This window comes from Alligator sinensis, unplaced genomic scaffold (assembly GCF_000455745.1).
Source record: "Alligator sinensis unplaced genomic scaffold, ASM45574v1 scaffold392_2, whole genome shotgun sequence".
NCBI classification, from domain to species: domain Eukaryota; kingdom Metazoa; phylum Chordata; order Crocodylia; family Alligatoridae; genus Alligator; species Alligator sinensis.
In genome coordinates this window covers 73,491-97,148 of record NW_005842145.1, presented here as the reverse complement: position 1 = coordinate 97,148, position 23,658 = coordinate 73,491, and the positions used below count along the sequence as shown (strand labels likewise).

General features: G+C 45.2%; 1 protein-coding gene across 1 annotated transcript in view; it reads right to left on the bottom strand.

The window, feature by feature from the left end:
- Positions 1 to 22,578, bottom strand: part of PLGRKT (plasminogen receptor with a C-terminal lysine) — a 49,565-nt gene extending 26,987 nt beyond the window's left edge. The window contains exon 1 of the mRNA XM_025206217.1: positions 22,230 to 22,578. Within this exon, the coding sequence (XP_025062002.1) occupies positions 22,230 to 22,310 (81 nt within the window). The 5' untranslated portion in view covers positions 22,311 to 22,578. The remainder of the gene's footprint in view (positions 1 to 22,229) is intronic.
- Positions 22,579 to 23,658: the final 1,080 nt, after the last annotated feature.

Sequence of the window (23,658 nt, the reverse complement as noted above, 5' to 3'; positions counted from 1 at the left end):
CAGTGTTAAGGAAAGTAAGAGTGTCATAGCAATCTGTAAAAGATAGAAAAACAGAGTTGAAACTTCAGTAGCAAAGACTGTAAAAAGGCTACCTCTACCAGCTGACAAAGTACACGACTGATTTGTGAAATACTATTTTTCACTATTCTGTTCAAGTATACAATATGCCCCATGAAGCTGCTCTTTGGAGCTAAAGAATCAGAGCTTTGAAGCAGAAGTAAGAATCAGGAAAGCAGCTATTGTATAGCGAAATAATCAGCCTTCTATGAAAGGTTATCAGAATGACTGCACACTGTATCATGTGCTATTTTGGTCAATGATCAAGTCCCCGACTTAGAGCAAGACACCAGTTTCTGAAGTGACATTTCAACATAATTTTAGGGCACCTATACATGTGCCTGATGCCTGCTCCAACATGTGCCAATTAACACGCGTCTGAGAAGACTTGATTAATCGAGTCTGCTGGAGCATGATAAATAGCTTGCTCCACCAGCCTCAGGTGTCATGTGTACTCAGCATCCCCACACTTCAAAATGGCAGCGGGGGCACTCTAAAGCTTGTTCAACAAACTTTACTTAGTTAAAGTAACCTTCTGCCCTTTTTAAGCATGGGGATGCTGAACACAAGAGATGCTGTGTGCACTTTAATTAGGGTGTCTCCTGAGAGAGTGCCCTACCCTACCCAGAGCATGTGTAAAAGATGCCCTCAGATTCTAATTTTTTTTTTGTTATTAGTCAAGTATAATTCTCTTCAGTAGCTCATGAATTTGTGTAACCGAATTAAAACAGCTGTAAGATTTTTCCATCTAGTTTTTTGGTTTTAAATCCTCACAATTAAGGAATCTGGTCTCATAAAACCCTTAAAAATATAGGATAACAATTTTCAATATGCTCTCATTGTTATCTTTCAGATTTTAAAGAAAGGTACAGCAGAAGAATAATTAAAACAGCTAGTACATGCAGCTCCTAAAGGAGCAGCAAAGTTAAAGGCAAGTCACTAGGGTTGCGCAAAACGGCACTGTTCCATTTCAACTTGCGTTTCGAGGTTGATGGAACAGCGTTTCGTTTTGATTCGAAACTGCTGTTCCGTTTCATTTCATCGAAACAGTGATGCTGTTTTGAGGCTGTTTCAACATTTCGCCCATAGGCTATAACGGGGAAGCTCGAAACAGCCTCTCACATCTGGCAGGCAGATTGGGGCCCAACTCCAGGAGGGCTGCGCCAGTCCTCCTGGGGTTGTGGGCCCCCATCTGCCTGCCAGATGAGGAAGGGATGCTGCCTGGGACCAGGGAGTTGGGGAAGTGCTAGGATCAATCAGGGAAGGGAACTGGGACTGAGCTGAGCTGAGTGCTACCAATTGGGCTGGAGATATGAACACAGCCCAGCTGGCCTGAGTGGTCATGCTGGGGAGGGGAACTCAGCCCAGCTGGGCTCACTTGCCTTCCCACTCCAATCATAGGGCTGGGGAGGGAAACTGAGCAATCCTGCTCAGTTCCCTTGTCCAGCCTGATTGTAGCACTGGGGAAGGGAACTGAGCCAGGGCTCGGTTCCCTTCCCCTGCGCTGTGACCAGCTTCCCACAGCCCAGCCGCAGGAGGTGGGGAGAGCCAAGGCTGCGCTCCCTGCCTGGCTGAGCCTGGAGCTGCTGAGAGCGCAGCCCTGGTTCTCCCCTGTCTCCTACCACCTGGCTGCTTTGAAACTTGAAATGTTTTGAAAGTTTCAAAATGTTTTCAATTAGCTTTGTTTTGTTTTGAGGCTGTTTCAAAGCCCTTCGTTTCGATTTTGCTGTTTTGAGCTTGAAATGAGTTGAAGCAGTGTCGAAATGAAACAGCCGGTGAAATTTTGCACAGCCCTATGAGTCACTGGACCTTGAAGAAGGGAGCCCTCAAGAAAATTGAGAATGCTGTAGGAAGCAGCTTTGGTGGTTTATCAGGTTGCAACGTTCAAGTCAGTAATACATGAAGTTCTAAATATTAAGGCTGTGCAAAGCTTTGGTCACTGATTCGATTTGGTGGCCAAATCTCTGAATCAAATCAGGAGACTCTTTAATCTCTCCAAATCAAATTGGAACCCTCCGAATCAATTCAGAGAGATTCGATGATTTGGTCATAAATGCTTTAAATGTTTTTTCTAGATACCACAAGGTACCAGGCAGCTTGTGATCTGAAAAAGCAATTCAACTTGCACCAAACTGGCATTAGGGCTGTGCGAAACACCACTGTTTCATTTCAACGTCTGTTTCGAAGGGACAGTGTTTCGTTTTGTTGTTTCATTTCGAAGCACTGTCCCATTCTGTTTTGTCAAAACTGTTTCACTGTTTCAATGAGTTTTGACGTTCCACCCACAGGCTATAATGGGGAATCATGAAAATGCCTAAAATGCTGTCATTTCTTGCCTGATTTGGATAAAACTTGCAGGGATGGTAGCTCTTCTGAGGGCATGAAGCCCGCCAAGTTTCAAGGAGATGGGTGCAGGAGTTTCCAGGAAACTGCACCTCAAACTCTTCAAAACCCAACTCCTGACACTTGCTGGCAGTGGCAGCCTCCTCTCATCTGGCATGCAGATCTGGAAACCCACACCCTCGGGAGGAGTCCGCCACAGCTCAGCAGCCCTCCCAGGGGTGCAAGCCTCCAGATCTGGGCCCCAGATGAGAGAAGGCTGCCACTGCTACATGGGACAGGCGGTGGTAGCAATTTTTTCCAGTGCTGGGTGCAGCCCACACCCAGAGCTGCTCCCAGGTGACAAGGCAGCCTCCTGTCATCCTGGGTGCAGATCCGGGGACTCGTACCCCTGGGAGGGCTGCCAGGCTGTGCTGGACTCCTCCCGGGGAGGGGGCAAGCCCCCAGATCTACACGCTGGATGAAAAGAGGATGCTGCTGCTGCCTGGGACCAGTTCTGAAGCCAAGTAAGCCTGGTTTCGAAACTCAAAATGTTTTAAGCGCCCTCATTTCGTTTCAAAGCTTTTTCGAAGCCTTTTGTTTCATTTTGATTTAGCTGTTTTGAGCACGAAACACGTCAAAACAGCTTCGAAATGAAACACCCGGTGAAATTTCGCACAGCTCTAATTAATGGTAACCCGAACTAACTTTCTTTCACTCTCCCATTTGTTATCTTCTGTATTATCCCCATTTTGCACTCCCACTGTATGCCAGTTGGTGGTTTATACATTTTTGCTGACCAAATAGGCCCATCAACTCTATCACTGCCAAACATGGTCCTTTGACAACTGCCCTACCCCAAATGAAAGTGAGAACCTGGTCTCATCCAGCTCTAACACAGCTAACATAGGTATTCTGTGTAGAAAGTATGCAGCCAAAAGTATTTTACAGTGATCAGTCTTTGTTCTGCTTCATCTGCTTTTGCCATTTTTAAACACACAAAAAGCAATTAAAATTTCTTCCGTCTCTCTTCATGAAATAATAAATCCATCAGTTTACAATGATCAGACAGATCCAGCATACAAGACCCCCAACAAAAATAACTTTTTTTAGTAATACAGATTGTTCCAATCCTCCACTTTATATCATTCATCTTGTTAGATTTTATTTGGTACACACAAACTAATAAGGATATGGAATACTTATAAGAGAACATTTATTTCCTGAATTAAAGGACAGAACACCTAGAGGGCAAAACAATTTTTTTTGTTACTCCAAGAAAAATGCATTAGAAATGCCATAAATCCTACTAGTATCTTGTCAGATATAAAACAAATATAGTGATTTCCACTCTCAGAGGAAAGAGGAGAGTGCTGTGGCTGGGAGAAAGAAAGAGCACTGGCGTTTTATCACATATACTAGAAAGACAACCGTTGATTTAATTATGTTTTATTGTGCTAAAGTGAGAAATGGTAAAAATCTTCAGACCAATTCTGAGGGGGAAGCTTAAGAAAGAAAAATGATAAGGTTGGGGATTTTGAAAACCCAGGGACAATAACTCAAAGCCCAATGCTGTTACAAAAATTTAAATGTCACACACTGTCGGGGGAGGAGGATGAGAATTGTTATACTCTAATGCAAGTTACAAGATCCTGAGGTGTAAACAATGTCATCATAGGAACATTTTGATCAGACTCAAAGAAATCAATAGAAAGCCTATGTTAAATTAACACTTAGTGAAGTGCGTGTCAAACTCCGTCTTTGGTGATCAGCAAAAGTGATGAGGCATGAAAAAGTTTGGACTATACTGAAGTTCACTGGCATTTTACTATTAAAAATTTTTCTGCCAAGTCCCAAGATTATACACCTGTCCCATTTTCTTGATCACAGAGTGAATAAGCAGTAGAGAGATGACTTTAAAGGCATGGAAAAAGTCATTTAAAAAAGCAAGGGATTAAGCAATGCAAGCTAAAAAAAAAAAAAAAAGTATTTACTTGCAAATAATTGTTTTTTCTCCCCTCATATCTGCCCCTTTTTTTTTTTTTTTTTTTTATATATGGTCAGTACTGTCCCTCCATTAGCGAATACTTTAACTAAACACAAACAATACTGGTAATATTCTATAATTACCTATTAAACTATTTTGGCTTAATGAACTATCTTCTATAGATAGCAGATAAGGCCCAACATTAATATTTTGTCCTCCCATTAGTTCAGTTCTCCTTTTCTGTCCTAGTTAGGTTATTCTGAAGTTGGTTGTAAACTCACCTACATGGGTAAAAAAAATAGGGTTCTAAGAGCAATAAACCACCACCAACACCCCCCCCCACCTCCTTCCCCACAATACAAAACCTTTCTTAATTGAAAGCTAACCTTGAGAAGTCACTAGCCTGCCTAGGCAGATAAAGAAAAAATGTCAACATCTCTCTCAAGGATCTCAGTAGCTGCACACTGAAATTGTACAAGTTTTCTATAAATCTCAAACACAGTGGGTTTCGTGACTCAATACATCAAAAAGGGCATTATTAAAAACCACCATTTAGAAGAGCCAAAAATATTCAGACTTGTGATGAAAACAACTTTGGAAATGGGCTGTTATAAAATTTGGCTTGTATTTTTCAAGTTAATCCAAATTAATCCAAAATCCAGTGACCATACATCTAAAACAGAGAAAATATGCTAAACAATCAAAGTAAACTCAAGCTCCTATGAACATATGAGCCTCTGAAGAAAGCCATCTGGAGGACAATTAGATTCTCATTACACTCGTTCTAATAAGAAATAAATCTAATTAATTGCTCCTGTTAGGAAATGCAGGTTTCTTTCTTTTTGCTAGGACATGAAACTAGTGGTTTTGTGTAATTTTTTTAAACAGACTGAGACTGAGAAGCAAATAGCAGTAGCAAATAGATACAGTTATAGTAATAGTAACTGGAGTTACTAAGCCATGCAATCCTTACTCATACCAATACTTCCACTGGAGTTGATGGGCATTTTTACATGGGCTCCAGGGGTGGGGTGGGGGGCACTTTAAATTAGACTGGCTTCGAGGGCAGCTTTAATTAAAGCACCCAGAGCAGCTTGTGCATCAGCATCCCCATGCTTCAAAGCGGTGATGGGAGCGCTTTATCTAAAGCTCACACAAGCTTTAGTTAAAAACATCCCCACTGCCATTTTGAAGTGCGGGCATGCTGATACACGATATCCGGAGGCTGTCTATTCCGATAGGCTGTAATTACAGCTCAGAGCAGCCTCCCAGCTTGTGTACAGGCACCCAATAAGACTACTTATGGAAGTAAGATCTACCATAGCACAACAAGACTACTGTGGGGAACACAACACAGCAGTTAACCAGTACATATTGACAAGTTTTACTTGTGCACTTGTGGGGCATTTTTTAAATCTGGGCCTCAGAGTACTAGTAAAGCTATTTCCCAGCTACAAAAATGAAGCCATATACCATACTCAAAGCCGGTTATACAATTCCCAAAGTAATTGTACTATAAAGCACAGTGTAATGAACCTCAGCCCAACTGGAAAGGTTTCGGCTCCCCACCCTTTTTAAAATGATCAGGCTGTCATCCCCAGGGCTACTGGAAAAGGGCCCCACTCATAAGACCAAAGCAGACAGTAGCAAACTGACTGGGCATGAGACTGCTGCTATACTCCTCGAACTTCAGCTCTGCCAGCCTGACCTGGGTTCCTGACTCCAGTTCCCCCAATCCTAGATCCTTGCTTCTGGACCCTGCCCTTGCCAAAAATATGACCTACCCAACTGCCCACACCCTGGCCCCCAAGACAGTTTTCCATTTATTGCGATTTTAAAACAAATGAAAACCCAAGTTAACTATCAAGCATGTGCATGTGTGTGACTATGCACATACATACATGTGACATGAGGAAGGGGAGGGGACGTGGACACGAGCTGAAAGTATGGAGGAAGAGTACTAGATACTAAACTTGAAAATAAAACCAGAAAACCGTGTCTCTGCTGAATTAACTATACCAGAATCCTGCTACAGTATTACATCTTTTGTGTTGCTATAATCAAAGAAATGTAGAGAAAAGTAGGGCTGGAAGGGGCTTTAAGTATTTGTCCAGTTCACTGCTCTACAAATACATCAGGCTTGTCAAAGATATGGCCTGTGGAACCTCATCATCTGGCCCGCAGTGCTGCCCATGGACCTACATGCAGCGCACACTGGACCTGACCCTGGCCCCATGAGCTGCGTGCGGCACATGAGGCTGTTCCAGGGCATTCACTGCATGCAGCACCCAAACTAGACTGGCTCCACACACTGGTTCTGGTGCACAGGACTGATCTGTGGGCCCCATCTGGCCTGAGGAGCGGACCCACACAGCCCAAGTTTGATAGCCCTGAACTACAACTAGACTCTCACAATAAAGGTTTGTCTAACATGTTCCACTGCCTCTCTAAATAATCTGTTCCAGTGCTGTACTACCCTTGTGGTTGAAAAAATATTTAATATTTAGCCTACATAGCTCTTGCTGCAACGCAAACTAATTACTTTTTAAATATACCTTCTCGGGGAACACAAAGAACTACATTACTATTGTCTATATAAGAATGTACAAAAAACCCCAAACACACAAAACCACACATTTCAAGAGTATTGTTCTTATTTTAGAAAAGAAAAGCCTGAAAGGAAACAGAAAACCCAATTCTTTATTCTTAGAGAAAATGATCTAAACTGCACATTATTCTTGATGTTTTCTGCTGGACACACTCTCCTACTTGTCTACATTTTTCTTAAAGTACAATGCCTCCAGTGGACACATTATACCAGCCAAAGCCTCAGAAGTGCCACAAAAAATGGAATACGAATAACCATGCATCTTGCATGCAACACACCCTGTAACATGTCCCAGAATTGCATTTGCCTTTTTTTTTTCCTTTTCTTTTCTTTTTTTTAAACAATAGTATTGCATCACTGCTTCTGTCAACTTGCAACCCACTGTAAACCACAAGGATCTTTTCTGCACATCTACTCTCTAGCCCAGAGGTCAGCAATGTTTTTCGGCTGGAGTGCTGAAAAAACCACAATGTCTACCTTGGAAGGTGCTGGAGTGCTGACATGCCGGAGCTACTCTCATGCCCAGTCAGTAGCTGTTTGCAGCCTCCCAGCTGCAGCCGGCTCATGGAGCCTGGTCTATTTGCAGCAGGGCTTGCAGCCTCCCAGCTGCCTGCTGGGAGCAGCCTGGGCTCTGTGGCTGGCAACAGCTGCTTAGAGCCTGGCTGGTGGTGGTGTGCTGAGCAAAATGGCCTTGCGTGCCATACTTGGCACATGTGCTGGGCCTGCTCTAGCCAGTTAAATTCTCCCACTTCACATTTTGATTTTGCCTTTTCTTTCCTTAGTATAGTTCTTTGCACTTGTTTTTACTTTTAATCTTACTCATTTCAAACCATTTTTCCCCATCCCAGTCATCTGAATACTAATCCCTTCCTACAGTCTACCACACTAATTTACACAGCGTGTTATGATCAGATTCTTTTCCTGAAAAAAGGTCATCTCTGGATTTAACCTTTATAGTTTTCTGATCCTCTTCGATTACTTGTAATGTTGGGTCTTATGTGTTTTTTTAACTATTCGAAATAGACATGTATTGCATTGACATGATCATAAAACATGGCTTATTTGAAAATTAGCTAAGGGGAACTGATTTTTTGTTTCTCCAAATTTAAGAACAAATTGTTGAATACGAGGATAAAATTACCTCATTCTTTTCTCTTATTGCTGTTCAATGCAAGCTTGTTAAGGAAACAAAACCTTGGCAGAAGATGCAATATAACTATGTTATGTTTTGCCTGAAACCAAGAGAGTGTTGATTGTTAAGAAGGGACTTAAAAAAAAAGTAAAATTGCATTAATCTATGTCCCCACTCAGCATTCAATGCATTCTGCAGTATGAACTTTTTGTCAAGCATTTTTATATGGCACCAAATCAAAGTCTAATAAATAAATTAATGTCTGTCTGCATAACTCAAGTTACAGCAAAACAATGCTGCAAGGCACATTATTATGAGAACTTAAGCTTCAAAACTATTTACACATACACAGTACTACACTCGACAGCACCATTATTTCATGCTGAAACATACACAAGTCATGTAATAGTTACAGCTGGACTTTAAATTTACAGCTCTTCTCCACAGGCAGCAGTTGGAGAAGATAAATTCTACATAAAAAGTACAGAATAGTGCCCAAGAATCATTTAAAAAAAAAAAAAAAGTAAAACTTTTTCCCCCCCATTATAATTCATCTTAATTATAAGGCTCTAACCTATCTATCACAGCATACACAGAGCCTGAATGACTTAAATTTCTTAGTGGCATATCACTTAACTTACCAGTTGTGATGAAGGGGGAAATATTTTTTTTCCTAAATGAATATCAGGTGCAACTGTTCAATTCTATATTGATGCATGTGTAAATGCTTTTTTAAGTAAACAGGGGTTGCAGAGGTTGTTAAAAAGCCAAGCAAGAAGAGGTAAAATAATGACGTGGGTAAGTTCCTTAAACCTTTATTAGACCCTTCTTCTTCAGTTCTCCAATAGATTGTTTGAAATCATCTCTCTCTCTCTCTCTCTCTCCCCAACGTCACACATTTGACTGTCATGGAGCAATGTATGTGTAAAGGCAGCCAAAGAGTAACCGGGCCCCTACCCCATTACTAGAGGGACTGGGGTGTTTGGGGCTCTCCTTTACTACTGCACTCTTCCCTTTTTCCCTTCTCGTTCCCCCTTGGGCGCAGCGCCGTGGTGGCGGCAGTGGAGCGCAGAGCTGCCACCGCGGCGGTGGCAGCAGCATGGAGCCACAGTGGCGGCGGGGCAGCGGCGAGGCAGGGAGAGCCGGCCCACAGGCCCCTGCCAGCAGCAAGCGGAGGGGAGCTGCTTAACCCCATGGGGCCCGGCTCATCAGTCAGCCGGGTCCTGCCGCAGCTGCCACGAGGGCTGCGTGGAGCGGGGCTGCCCCGGCTGCGCCTGATTGGAGAGCTGGGGACGGGCTCTGCCCCTTGCCCCCAGCATGTGGCCGGGGGAGCTGTAGAATGGCCTGTGCCCTGCTCACATGCGTGGTGGACGGAGGCACGAGGTCAGTTCCCGTGCAGAGCTGGGGGCGCCTCGGGGCTGGGCCGGGGCGGACGGAGGCACAGGTTAAGTTCCCACGTGGAGCAGACCCATTTCATTGTCACTTCCTGCAACTTCATTGGTGTTAAAGGTCACGTGACATCACTTCCTGATGTGATGTCACTTCCTGTGAGGTCTTTGAATATAGCTTGCCAGCCCACTGGGTGATAAAAAGGTCGTGATCTGGCCCCACATTCAAGAAGGTTGGACACCCCTGAGCTAGAGTAAACTTGGGCGGGGCCACAGTGGCTCCATGCCTGAAAAGCCTTTCCCCTTTGTGAGGCCCAATGCCTGTCACAGTTTATATCCCATCAAAGCATGGCATGCGAAGTCGCTGATGGGACAGGGGAAAGGGTTGACGGAAGGAAACAAAAATTCACGAAGACAAGTATATCATGCCCCATCCCGAAAATGTGTACACAAAGGTTTAGGTTTACTAGGTAGTAATTTCTGAGAACCAAACTTTGAGATTCTCAATGTTTGTTTAATAGGTGAAAATACGCAAAGTCAGAGCTGTAAGGTGAGCAAATGAACTGTATCTAATTAAATTAATTCTTAAAAGCTACTACTCGTCAAGTTTCCCACTCTGATTTCCCTTTTGCTACTATGCTTAGGGACAGACATTACACATAAGCTAGTTTAAGTGATCAGAAACTGGTTTAAACCTGTGACAGAACAGATGTTCAGTGCACATAAACCAGTTTCAAAATGGCTGAAACCAGTTTGAGATAAACCTGGTTGAATGTAGTATCAGACTTAACTGATTTGGCTCAAACTAGTTTATGGAACTTCTGTCCCAAATCCCTTCCTTGTTTAAGTTAAACCAGAGTCCCCCAGCATCCCAGCATGACCTGCAGCCCTGAGCTGGGCTGTGCTCTCTGCTCCAGGGGAACAGGGCTGACCCCACCCTTCTGCTCCCAGCCCCTCTAAAGTGAAGCGGGCAGGGAAGAGGTTAATTCCCGCCCCCATGCACAGATCCCAGCAGGGTCTTCCAGGCAGGGGCACGGCAGTCCCCCCACCCCCAGGTCAGGCATTTCTTTGCTCACTGCTCCAGCAGCGGGGGCATGGCGAACCCTGGCAGTAGCCTCAAGTGAAATGGCCAGGCCCCCTTCTTGTCTCACCGGCATGGACCCATGCCAGGGTCAGCCTGGTGCTACCCCCTCGGTGCTGCAGTGGTGGGAGCACAGCAAGGGTGCAGGGAGGGGGTTATTCCCCCCGCTCTCCAGCGTCTGGCAAAGGGGGCAGGGAGGGAGCCTATTCCGTTACTCGCCCAGCACAGAGAGTGATAGGCAGAGGCAGCGGTCAGGGCTGGCAGACCCCGACTGCAGTCCCCCAGGGGCAGAAGAGGGGATAAACCCCCTCCCTGCCCCATCTGTCCCAAAGGGCCACACTAGCTGTTCTCTGGCCATGTCTTCACCCTTCGGCAGCAAGGGAGGAGCACCAGGCAGACCCCAACTCAGGTCCATGCCAGCTCACTTGAGGCTACTTCCAGGGCTGGCCACCCTCTGTCCCCCCGCACCCTCCCAGCACAGCTTCCCTGCAGCCAAGGGCCCCCTGGCTTCTGACCTGAGCCACTGCAGACATGTGCCTGCATTTCCTGAGTTAAAAGTGGATATCTATTCACTTGCAAATTGGTTCAATATACACAGGTTAGATTAATCTGTGAAGAGTGAATCAATTCAGGCTCTGGCTTTTTGAATGTCTGTCCCCTTGCCTATAGAACAACTTCTCCCCCTGATTTGCTCATGCTCGATGTTTATCTCCCCTGCTCAATTCTTGCTTATATTTCTTTCTTTCCTATGATGCTTTACATTTAATCTAAGGTGAAACACTGTAACTGGATAATCTAGAAGAGGGAACCACAGGCCCTCCCCTCCCAATGTGCTTAGATGATATTATCATCAGCACTACAGAAAAAATGCAAATACATTAGCTACAATACATAACTAGTGGATACCTAATAAAAGTGAAAAATAGCATCATACTGAACAAAAGTAGGAAAAGGGCTGTGACAAAGATATGAAGTCATCATGAATTCAGCCCTCATTATTAATGGTACTCCAGTTAATGCAAAAAAGTAATATAAGTTATTATTCTCAGTGACTCAGTGGTGTTACCATTAAAGAAATGATTTGACACAACAAATCATGAATTTCCAGAACATCAGTTTTTATTAAATAAAAAAGTAATTTCTTAGTTTTAGACTCATCTAAAAACATCCTTGGATTTCAACAACTGGTACTGGTTAAATAAAAACAGTAAGTTATAAACCAGAAGCCACCACTTACTGCACAATCTGGGTTATGAGTTTTGCTGCAACATTTATTAAAAACACAACATTATCTGTATAGACAAAGAATATATCCCTCAGATCTGTATTTGTTCCATTAGTAAAATAGACTGATATTTTAGAAGTTTCTCTAATATTGCTGCAACAGTACTACGTTTCATTCGCACTAGCTACAGATCTATCATAGAACTGGAAAAGTAGAGCAGGAAAGGATCCCCAGAGGTCATCTAGTCCAGTGGTTCTCAACCTTTTTTGTAGCAGGGCCCATTTGTAAACACTGATGGCCAGTCCTGACCCAGCAAATAACCCAAGTTGAAAACAGCCCCCTGGCTCTGCCGGTGCCCCTCACTACCATAGCCCCTCACCCCACACAGCCCTACTGGCGCCCCACACTCCTGACCCACTGCCTCCCATCTCTAGGCCACAGCCCCCCAGTATGCAGGGCAGGTGGTGGGTGTGGGGGGCATTGGAGGACACACGCACCCCCAGATTTGTGTGCCCACAGCAGGCACAGGGCTGCAACCTGCCCCAACTGGCATGGGCAAGAACTGCCTCCATGGCCCAGTTCCTGTGGCGGGATGAAAGAGAGGGATGGTGAGACTCATTGCTGCCACCACCAGGACGCCCACACCACCAGCAGCGTGAGGAGTATGGACGGAAGGGGCATGGGGGTGGCACGCTGCCTTCACCTCCTACCGCTGCCAGCTGCTCACACATTGGGCTGTGACTCTATCCTGTTGCCATGGTCTGGCTGCCACTGCCATTTCTCTCAGGCCGTGGCTCTACCCCAGAGGGGGAATGGGATGGCAGGCAGTGCAGGCAACCCGAGGACAGCAGAAGCAGTCAGGCCATGGCAGCAGGGTACAGCCATGGCCCAGTGCATGCGCAGCTGGCAGCAAGAGGAGCTGAAGGAAGTGTGATCCCCCTCCCCTGTCCATTACTCCTCATACTGCTGGTGGCGCAAGTGGCACAGGGGGCCCAGTGGTGGCAGCAACAAGTCTCACTGACTTGCTCCACTACAGAGGCAGCTCCTGCCTGTGCTGGTCCGCCCAAGCTACAGCCCTGTGCCTGCTGTGGGTGCACAAATCTGGGGGGGCAGGCATGCACATACCCCGACATATAGCCTGCGTCCCCCGTGCCGTACTTACCTGCAGGAGCTGCTTTGCATGCTGCCTGGCTGCCATGTGCATGTGGGCAGGTGCACATGCACAAGGCGCCCCCTGCCTGCTCACCCTCCTTGTGCTCCCCCCACCCCAAGCAGCCCCTTGCAGGCTGGAACTCTGCCAGCCTGCAAGGGAAAACCTGGAGTTTCCCATGCTTTTCTCCATTAAAGAAGAATCCATTTTTAAAAGTTTGTTCGTGACCCTTTCATATATTCTTGCAAACCATGGGTTAAGAAACACCGATCTAATCCAACCCCCTGCCTGAGGCAGAATGATCCCTATCCAAACCATCCTATACAAATTCATAATCTAAACTCTAAACTCTTTGTAAAACTACCATCATCCCTGACACAGTAAAAGACATAACACCCTAACCTGCTATAGGTAAAGCAAAAGCACCAAAGTAGATGCTGATAAATGAATGCCACTGAAGAAAAATAAGAGGACCCTCATAAACTCACTTAAGACAACAATATTTCACTTTGGTAATGTTTAATGAGTAGCACATACTCACTAATTCCACAGGCTGGCCTCACTTCAAAGTACTACCTCCAAAGTCTCTACACACAGTATTCTGGGATCACAAAGAAGCCAGGTAGTATGGAGAGAGCTTTTGGACTTGGAGAACAAAAGGACTTCAGGGAATTTAGCCACAAAAACGTGGATCTACCTGAATGCAAATAAAAGCAGCTGATGAAAAGAGCCTTGGGCACTAGTACAGCAAAGCTCCACTGGACCTTGGTCCAGCTTTATAATGGTATTTAGGTCCTTTGAAGGCTTTACAAAAGCACCTGGATATCTAACTAGCTTTGGTGTGATAGTAAATCCCATTGGTAGATAACCACTTTTAAAAATCCTGGTCAATTGAACAAATTCTCCATGTCAGCCAGAGCTCTCACTCTGAGCCATGCAAGATGCCTGCTGTCCCAAGAAAGATAACTACTGGTCTCCGTAATCAAGCTCTTAGCATTTAATTTGGTTCCAACTGGTCAGCAATGCAAACTCTACTAAAATGCACTAGCCCAGCTTCTTCTCTCAGTTGCAATGTTTTAATGGAGTTACTCCCAATTTAAAAGTCAGTGGATTTACCCCACAATAAACAAGGACATATCTGAGTCTAATAATCAGAATCCGTAGAGTGTTCAGTGAGCCTAGGAGCAAAAACAAGACCTCTGTGCATACTTGAACCTGAAAATTAAAAGGAGTAGACAGCTTGAGCATGTGTCCGAGGGGTCTTGAGAGAATGGGGCCTACCTCTTGATGGCTCGAATGCCCGATAAGTATACCTGTGTATGCCCTCCAAGCCATCTACACTGCCTCATTTGTGGACTTGAGCATGTCTAGAGGAGGCAACGCACATCCCTCAGCAGCAGTTTTCACTCAGGAGGCTACCATGACATTGCTAAAACATTAAACTGCAAATTGTTTCTACTGCATCTTGACACTGCAAGTTGACTAACTTCTTCCACTTTTCCCACCTTTTATATTCAAATCACTCTCACCCCTTTATATACTGCTCTATACTGTCCTTTGACAGCATCTGATTAAATGAACTTGTGTTCACAAAAGCTTGTGCTCTACATCTATCTATATTATTTAGTTAATTTACTAGGCCCCCTCTACAAGTTACAGGTATTGGGCAATTAACTGGTTAATTGTGCAATCACTTTGAGACCAGCTGTACATGTAAAGTAGCCATTACACAATAAAAAGCTCCAACCAGCTATAAAGTTAGCCCTCAAACGTGTGCACTAACTTTATAGCTGGTTGCTATCAAGCTTTACATTTTCATGTGGAGCAGGGTCTCTCCTGTGGCTAGGAGCCCCTTGCCCAGCTGTGACTGAGAGTACTGTAACTGCTGGGGACTCTGGGATCTGGCATTACCCAACAGCTGCCTTAACTGCATATCCACCCTGCTTTCTGACTGTCAAGTGACTACTATATGTCAACTGTTGAAGTGACTAACAGGTATATCTGAAGGGATCATATACAGGGTTACTAACATCCTGTGCGTCATACTGGTCATCTCTAGAGCCAATTACACAAAACATGCCTGGGTATTGTTATGCCAGTCTTTATCAGTCAGATTTTCTAAAACCTGGTAAATAAATAAGCAACTTAATTATCAAATCTCATGGAAGAGGTGATATCTTTTATTAGGCAACTAGATATTCACAAACAAATTATTTTATTTGCAAGCTTTGGGGCACACTTATCCTTCACCAGGCATTAGAGTGCACAGAATGTAAAAACGTACAATCTCTGCTTTCTCCTATGCCTGACGAAGGGTAAGTGTGTCTGAAACTTTTCAAATAAAACAATTTGTTTGCGACTATCTGGTTGCCTAATAAGATATCACCTCTTCCATGAGTTTTGATTCCTTTTGGAGACAGAGCGAGAGAGAGACACTTTGGGGGCTGAGAGAGATGATAGTAAAAGATTCAAAACTTGGCAATGGAACTCAAAGTTGGATAGAGCTCAAACTTATTTTTAAAATGACTCAGTTTCAAACCCTTTCAAAATTGTGAGAAACAGGCTACTGCATTCACAATCTTCCCAGGGATTTAACTGTACCTCAACCCTATTCCATCATACGATGGACTGTGGGGCAGAAGTCTACATATATAAATCATGGTTTCTTGAAAATTCAATTCACTTGTTAAATCTAAATGCTGATAAGTAACAATTGTTTAATATTTAAGGTAGTCTGAGAGCAATTAATGTGTATGACAAAGTATTCTTTATGTCATAATGCACATAGACCATTTCAGCTTTTAGAACTGAAATTAAACAGAAGAAAATATCATGCTCCCTTCTGAATGTTTTGTGCACATAATTGCTATAAGGGACCAGCAATCTCACTGAAATTGAGATAAAAAGCCTGTGTTTTCATCTTTATTTTCCCATGTGTCTGCTGCTCATTTGATAAATCTGATTTTGAAGGTAAATTAAAATAGAGGAATCTTTAAAAAAAGTAAACCATGGACACTGAGGAAAAGCACTGGTATGTTAGGAAAGCCTAGAGAGGCTAAGCCGCTAAGGCCATATACAGACATTACATTTCTACCAGGAGAAATGCCACTCTCCTGATAGAAGCCACATGCATACAGACACTCATCATGTTTCTCCAGCAGGAAAAATGCCTCCTGCAAAAGAAAGATCATTTTCTTTCATCAAGGAAGATTTCTCCTGTGGGAGAGTTTCTCCAGTAGGGAAGAACATCTGTTCACTTCCACACCATTCAAATCCTCCCAGGGACTGGGAGGATTTGAGCAGTGGGGAAAGGTTCCCTGTGCTTTCCCCAGGCCAGCTTAGGGAATGAGTGAGGTATTTGCCCCGCTGTGCTCTCCAATTTGCTCCAGGAGACTGAAAGCAGAGTGGGAAAGACTGCTCTCAGTCTGGGGAAGGGGCAGGAAGTCTTTCCCTGCTGCCCCACTCCACACAAGAACTGGGAGGAGTAGAGCAGCCCCACTTCTCCCTATACCGTCCCCTGGCTGGAATCATTCCATTGGTGAAGTCATGGAGAGGAAGGAAGAGGGGACAGCTGCAGGTTGAATGCCTCTACTGCTCCTTCTTCCAGCAAGATTTCTAGATTTCTAAGTGAATTTCCTAGAAAAGATGCCTGTTCAGAACCTAAAGCTCTGTGCTCAGTACTTCTTAAAACAGATTAAATAAGGCACTCATGTATAACTATATGAATGGTGATAACAGATTTTTATTTTAGCTACAAATAAACTTTGCAGAAACCTATTATATATGCTCCAAGACCTGGAACAGCTCTGCAATACCAAAAAACCCTATCAAATTTAAAGCATTAAACAAAAATTTTGCTACAAGATTTTCAGCTAAAACATATCTGTTGTTTGTTCACAGCTTCATATGGTGACCTTTCCAGGAGCAGGGATGTGATAAAATACAATTGTCAACAGTACCATACTGGGAACTGTTTTCACAAAGTTTACAATGGATATTTAGCTGTGGAGCCACATTATCAAGGCACAAGACAAACAGCAAGACCTTCAGAACAAGGCAGCTTGATAAGCCCTTCTCTACTGTTTTTCAAACAGCAACAATACAACACTTATGAGGCCCCAATCCTCTGTTGTAATGGAACACCCCTAGCCTTGAAAAGGAAGTGGAGGACAGGAGGCTTCATGTCACGTCTCCACTCATATTTGGGGCTTACCAGATGCTGGTCTGGATCCCTACTGCAAGCTAGGGAAGTCCTAATCCATGGCAAGTCTTTGACAAACAGAGATTGAAATGTAGTTACTAGCTCCCTCTGCCTTCTCCCACTGACATCTGCAAACTATACATTGTGGTTAAGTAATTTATTATCAGTATTGAAAAGGAAGCAGTGAAGAACACGGACATCTTTTACCCTACGTATTTGTTGTTTTTATTGCTGTAAAGGACTTCACTGAATAAGGCACTGTATTCAATGGAATGAGCATGTAACTTTCACAGCTGTCACTAACCACACTTCTTATCCCACCTCCCTTTTGGAGCAAATCCCATTTCAAGACTTCAGCTTCATGCTATCACCTCCCTTTGGATGGAGTCAGGCTTTAGGACTACAATCTCCTGCATACAGATTACAACCATCTCAGCAGGTCTGGCTTGAGTTTGGCAGTGCAGTTCTACTCCCTTCAAAAGGTGTAATAATTATTTTGGGTCACTAAACACCAAAATGTATTTTATTTAGAACAAAAGCAATTCAGCAACTAAAAGAATAAGGACCTATGTATGGGGCTGTCAGACTCAAAGGCCACAGGTACTTTCAGACAAGGTTCCTTGGGTGAATCTGATATCTTGTATTAGACCAACCCAAATAGTTGGAAAATAATTATTAAGCAAGCTTTTGGGTTCAAAACGCCTTTGTCAGGCTAAGGAAGTTTCAGCAGTTGGTGTGTGCTCTTCCTGCATGGAATGAAAAGTAGAACCCGAAAGCTTGCTTAATAATTATTTTCCAACTATTTGGGTTGGTCTAATAAAAGATATCAGATTCACCCAAGGAACCTTGTCTGCCTATGTCCTTAGACCAACATGCCTACAACCTATACCACAGTTACTTTCAGACACTCCCAAGAGATGTGCCTGTGCGCCATCTCAGTTTGTTCTCACCAGAATCAGCACCCTCCCCTCACACCTTCTGAATATTTAGGGTATATTTACACTACTTTTACAGAGAGTCTGGGAGCACCACTGAGAAGCATGACCTGCCCACTCATTCTCAAGTGCAATAGGGTCTGGAAGTTAGGTAATGTAACTGTTTTAAGGTGACCCTGCTCTGTAGGTCTTTGTTTCAGGTGCATTTGGCATGCACCTTGGGGCCATGCTAGATTGGCCTAATCTTTAATTCTTGACATGTGCACTGAGTGGGAAGAAGTGGACAATGATGCTTCTTAGTAGCACTTCTATCTTCTTCCAGCCACCACTTGGAATGACTCACCCCAAGTCAGAGGCGAGTGGGTGGGCAGATGCTAGGAACCTGACACAGCTGGCACTTGACCCTGCAGCAGCATGGAAAGAGCACCCACAGCTGAATCCCCCTACCACTGAAGGCTGCTGAAGCCCCACATTCGTGGCTAGAACCGGTCCAAGGGCTGCAAGTTACCGATCCCTGGTGTAGAGATTAAAAGGATGCTAAGAGCATGTCTAGCTTCCCAGCTTTGGCACAACAGATATGTAACTTCTGGGTGAGCCCTGATGTAGGCTCTTTCCCCTCACCAATAGCTGCTTTTAAAATTAACTCAACACATTCATGCTGAAAAGTCTAATAATCCAATATAACTATGCAGTCATTTCACTTCCCTGACCAGGGCCCAGAGTACTAATTTTATAGCAGGGCTGTCCATTTCCTAAGCAGCTTGGAGCCGAACACCCTGTGGGTCACACCAGCAAGAGCCATATGCCTACAGGCTGCCCTGGGGTGGCCTACAAGCCTCCTGGCCATATGCCCCATAGATGATACCCTCCCCCGTCCTGCCCCCACATTGTGCAGGAGCTTCCCCCAGCCTGCTGCACCACATGAGAGCCTCTCACATTATGCAGACCCTCCCCCCATACTACATGGCCTGCATGGCCCTAAACTCGCACTCAGCTCTAAGTTGTGCTGCACTGCACTGCACTGCTCCACCCCCTGGGTCAGGAGCAGGCAGCAAAAGCCAAAAGAGGGAAGGGGAACCTGGTAACTCCAACTGACGTTACAGCCAGTGTGGTAGCTGGGCAGGAGCCTGGAGGCTGCAACTGTACCCCTCACAGGTTGCATATGCTCCATGGGCCATGAGTTATGAAATCAGTATGCTTATATTACTGCAGGCAAATGTGACATCCGCTGCAACAGTCCCTGCTAAAGAACTTACATCGACTAATTGATTTCAATATCTTTCAGGCAGAGAGAGAGAGGGAAAAAATATACTGCCTGCTCCGATGGAGACATCTACAACATTTCTCCATGAACTCTCCTGGTTCAGATCAAGTTGTTATCAGCTCTTTTCAGAACAGTGCTACATCAATACTGTTGGTAGGTCTAGCATTTCAGAAAAGCAATGAGGGGTGACTTTCCTCTTGGCTACACACTACCCCCAGTCATGGAGCATACCAAGCTACTGTTTGGAGCAGTGGTCTCCAACCTTTAAGTGGAAGATCATCTTTGGTATTTAAAAGCAACCCAAGATCTACCGTGCACCACTACCTCTCCTCCCCCTGCCCAGCAGGCAAGTCTGTACAGAGGAACCGGGGGGGGGGAGGACAGATCAAGGGAGAGGGAGAAAAAATTGTGCGGGGGTGTGCCTCCCCAGCAGGTAAGTCCCACTCAGCCAGGGCCCCACTCAACTTACCCGCTTCTGCCTCTGCGGCACTGTCCCTCACCGCGGGGGCCTTGATCCCCACCCCTTCCCTCCCCAACAGACTGACCTGCTGGACTGGGGTGCACATAACCACTCAGCCCCCTCACCCCAGCCTCAATTGACTCCAAGAAGCTCCGATATCTACCACAAGAGGCTCCAAGATCTACCGGTGGATCTCGATCCACTGGTTGGTGACCATTGGTTTAGAGTAGTGGTTTTCAACCGTTTTTCTACCAGGACCCATTTGTAAACTTTGATGACCAATCTCGACCCAGTGCCCCTCACTCCTGACCCCCCTCCCCCCAGCACCCTCAGTGTGTGGGGCAGGGGGTGGGTATGTATGGGAAAGAGGGGCCCCCCCAAGTAGCCCCTTGCAGCTGGAACTCCGCCATCTTGCAAGGGAAAAACCATGGTTTCCAACGTTTTTCTCCTTTAAAGGAGAATCCATTGTTAAATTGTGTTGATCTATTTTTAAAGTTTGTCCACAACCCTCTCATATATTCTTGTGACCCACTTTTGGATTGCAATCCATGGGTTCAGTGAGAAACACTGGTTTAGAGCTGTATCAAAGAAAAAAAAAAAAAAGGTTAGCAGCACTGCTGGGTCACACCCATGTTTAAAACCAAAAATGTACTGATGCTCTTTGAATCTTACTGGGCATATACGATACATTCATTAGAAAAAGGCTTCCTAGATATTAAAGGCAGCCAAAAATTTTCCAGAGGAAGATAAGGTAAGTGGTGCATGTGCTCCCTCCGAAAAAACACCTGTGGATATCGGTTGTTACAGCACTTCACGTAGCTGCAGAATGATGAAGATTCTTCTAAGCTTGTCTGTTTGCATTTTGTTTTCACACATTTTTCTGCTTTCCATGTCCTGACTCAGAACATAAGCAAAAGAAAAAAATATATATTCCATAAAATAAGATTTGAGGAACTGGGGGTATCTGAAGTTATTATAAGGAAATAAACTAAAAACCTGCTCCAACTCTTTCCAGTTACAATCCCTATCAACTAGTTAGTGTCTAAGTGACGACCCTGACCTACCTTCTGACCAATTATAGACTAACAAACATTATCAGCTCCATCTTCAGACTATATAAAATTTCCATCAAAAGATGCAATAAACCAGCTATACTTCCCTTTTCAGGAACATCATCTGTTACACTTTCCTATTATAAGACAACAGTGTCTAGGGCAGAAAAAATGGAAATGCAAGAGTACATGTAAAATGTGGCCTTGCATTTACAGTTTTAGGGCACTGCGGGAAGTAAAATGATTTGGCCCAGCATATACAAGAGAAATCTGTAAATTACTCATTGCCTTTAGAGTAGCGATTCTCAGCCAGGGTATAAGGACATGCCAAGGAACCACAAGATCCGTTGGAGGGTGGCACAAGAAGCGTTAGGAGATAGGCAGGCTCAGGCTCTCCTGGCTCTTCAACAAGGAGGCAAGCACTGGAATAAACTAAACTAGTTTGTAAATGCAGTGCCGCTCAGTTCTTCAAGTTATGGGCACATTGAGTCTGAAAAGGTTAAGAACCACTGCTTTAGGCAGATTATAGCTAATCTAATCTAAAATTTTGCTACAATAAAAATGCATGGCTTTCTTTCTTCATGCTCTCCTTCTCATAGCATTTCCAGTGCTGCGATGATCTCCGAACACAATTCTTTAGTGCTCAGCTAAAGGGCGCGATCCCGCCCAACCAAAACTAAAACATGAAACCTAGCGTCAATTTCAGCCAACATGAGGTTCCTCAATCAACGCTTAACAAGCCTTTAATTGCAAAACAGCTCATGTGCCATTTTCTGAAAGATGCAGAACGTCAAATGTAACCCCCTGCAAACAGATAAACCCAAGAAGCAGTCAATAACAGACCAGGCAGCCGCGCCAGCAGTAATTTCATCCCACCACATGTGGAGGTCACGGACTCAGAGCCGGCCCATCACCGGCTGTCTTCCCTACTCCTATTACCCAAACCCCTCCTGGAAAGGGATGAGGGGCTGGAGAACCAACGGGCCTCAGGCTACCCACCCTTTTGTCTTCAAGGACTCAGCAAGGGAGAGGAGGAGGAACATAGGCTGAGATAGCCATTACCTGTGGGATCGCCACACCTGAAAAATTGTTTTTTTGAGACGCTATTGGAGGCAGGAAGGGGGAAGAGAACTAGAATGCATATTTAACATACATGCAAATAGTTAATATTTGTAGCCCAGAGTTGCTAGCCTCCCCAGGCTGCAGAAGGGGCCAGGACCTGGTCCAACGGCTGCTCCAAGCCCATGCACCCTCCCCCATCTGCCACGTCCCTCCTTTGCTCCACGTGCCACAAGCAGCACGGGCCCCTGATTGGCTAGGAGACAAATAATGTTAGCGCCGCCTCTGCCCCAACCCCCAGGCCCAGCTACCTGAAGCCGCGAGTTGACGAGCGCGAGCTCCTGCTGGCTCTTCAGCGTGTCGCTCATGGATTTGGAGAAGATAAAGCCCATGGCGACCTACGGGCCGCAACACGCACCGGTCGCTGCTACCGGAAGCCTGCTCCCTCCGCGCGGGTGCCCGTACTCTGCGGGAAAGGTGTCGGTTGGCCCGGAGATTACTCGTTGGGGGGGGGCAGAGAGGTTACCCCTAGCGAGCGGCCGACCAAAACCACACCCTGGGCTCCTCCCCCCCGAACTGCCCGCAAGGCACAAAGGCCGCAAGGAAGCCGCAGCCAACGTCGTGACGTGGGGGCAGAGCCATGGCCCCGCCCCTAACCTGTGCGCCGCGCGCAGGCGCCCTCCGTGGACCAGCGACTCTCCAGCCCCGCACTGGGGCGCGAGGCCAGTCCTGGGTTCAGCTCCACTCTGCGCATGTGCGCGGTGGCTCGCTACAACTCTCGATCTGCCCTGGGCCCTCATTTAACTCCTTCTTCGCCGGACTCGGGGGAAGGGGGGCTGCAGGGAAGCGAAGAGGAAAAGAGGCTTTGAATATAGATAGATAGATAGATCTATATATATCTATCTATCATATTGAATATATTATATGATATATAATCATAGAGCACAAGCTTTCCTGAGCTGGTGAAGTGGGTTTCAGCTCAGGAAAGTTTATGCTGTATATCTCTACTTTGCTTAGTTTATTGGTATATAAATATATATTCATAAGTGTACAACACATATGTACATATACACATACATATTTATGTGTGTATATATGTACACGTAAGGCCCCTCTAGATGTGCAGGTAAAGGCATGGTGGGATCGCATGCGCCATGCACACAATCATGCTTCCTGCCATACCACATGTTTAATGACAAGAGGTGTGATTGTGGGATAATGAATTAGATCCTATCATGCTTTATTGCTGGTGCAGGGGCACCCCTCCTGGGATTACAATCGTAGGCTCCCCCTGCAGGGACAAGTAAGTGGGAGCCCCCTTCACTGAGGACATGCCGTGCGGTCCTGCAACACTGCACAACTGATGCTGGAGATCACAACTGATGCAAGCTCCTAGCCCCAGGAGTGCTTGGAGCACCTCTACTGCTAAAGACCACATTAGTTGTGGTCCTGCAACTGCAGGGCACGTGCTAACACAGCTGGGAGCACATGTCACCTGTGAGCTCCCAGGTTCCGGTGCACATGGGCCCTTGGCTGGGAGCCCTGATCAGCTGGCAGGTGTCCCAGCTCAGGGGCCCCTGGATACCTGTTCAATTAGTGATATCATAGGAAGGAGCCACACAGTTATTACACATATTTTGGGGAACAATTTGGGGGCTTCTTTCATCATGCCATTAATTGACTGAACATGTGGCCAGGTGACAACTTAAGATGTGATTAACTAGTTAATCACACCTTAGG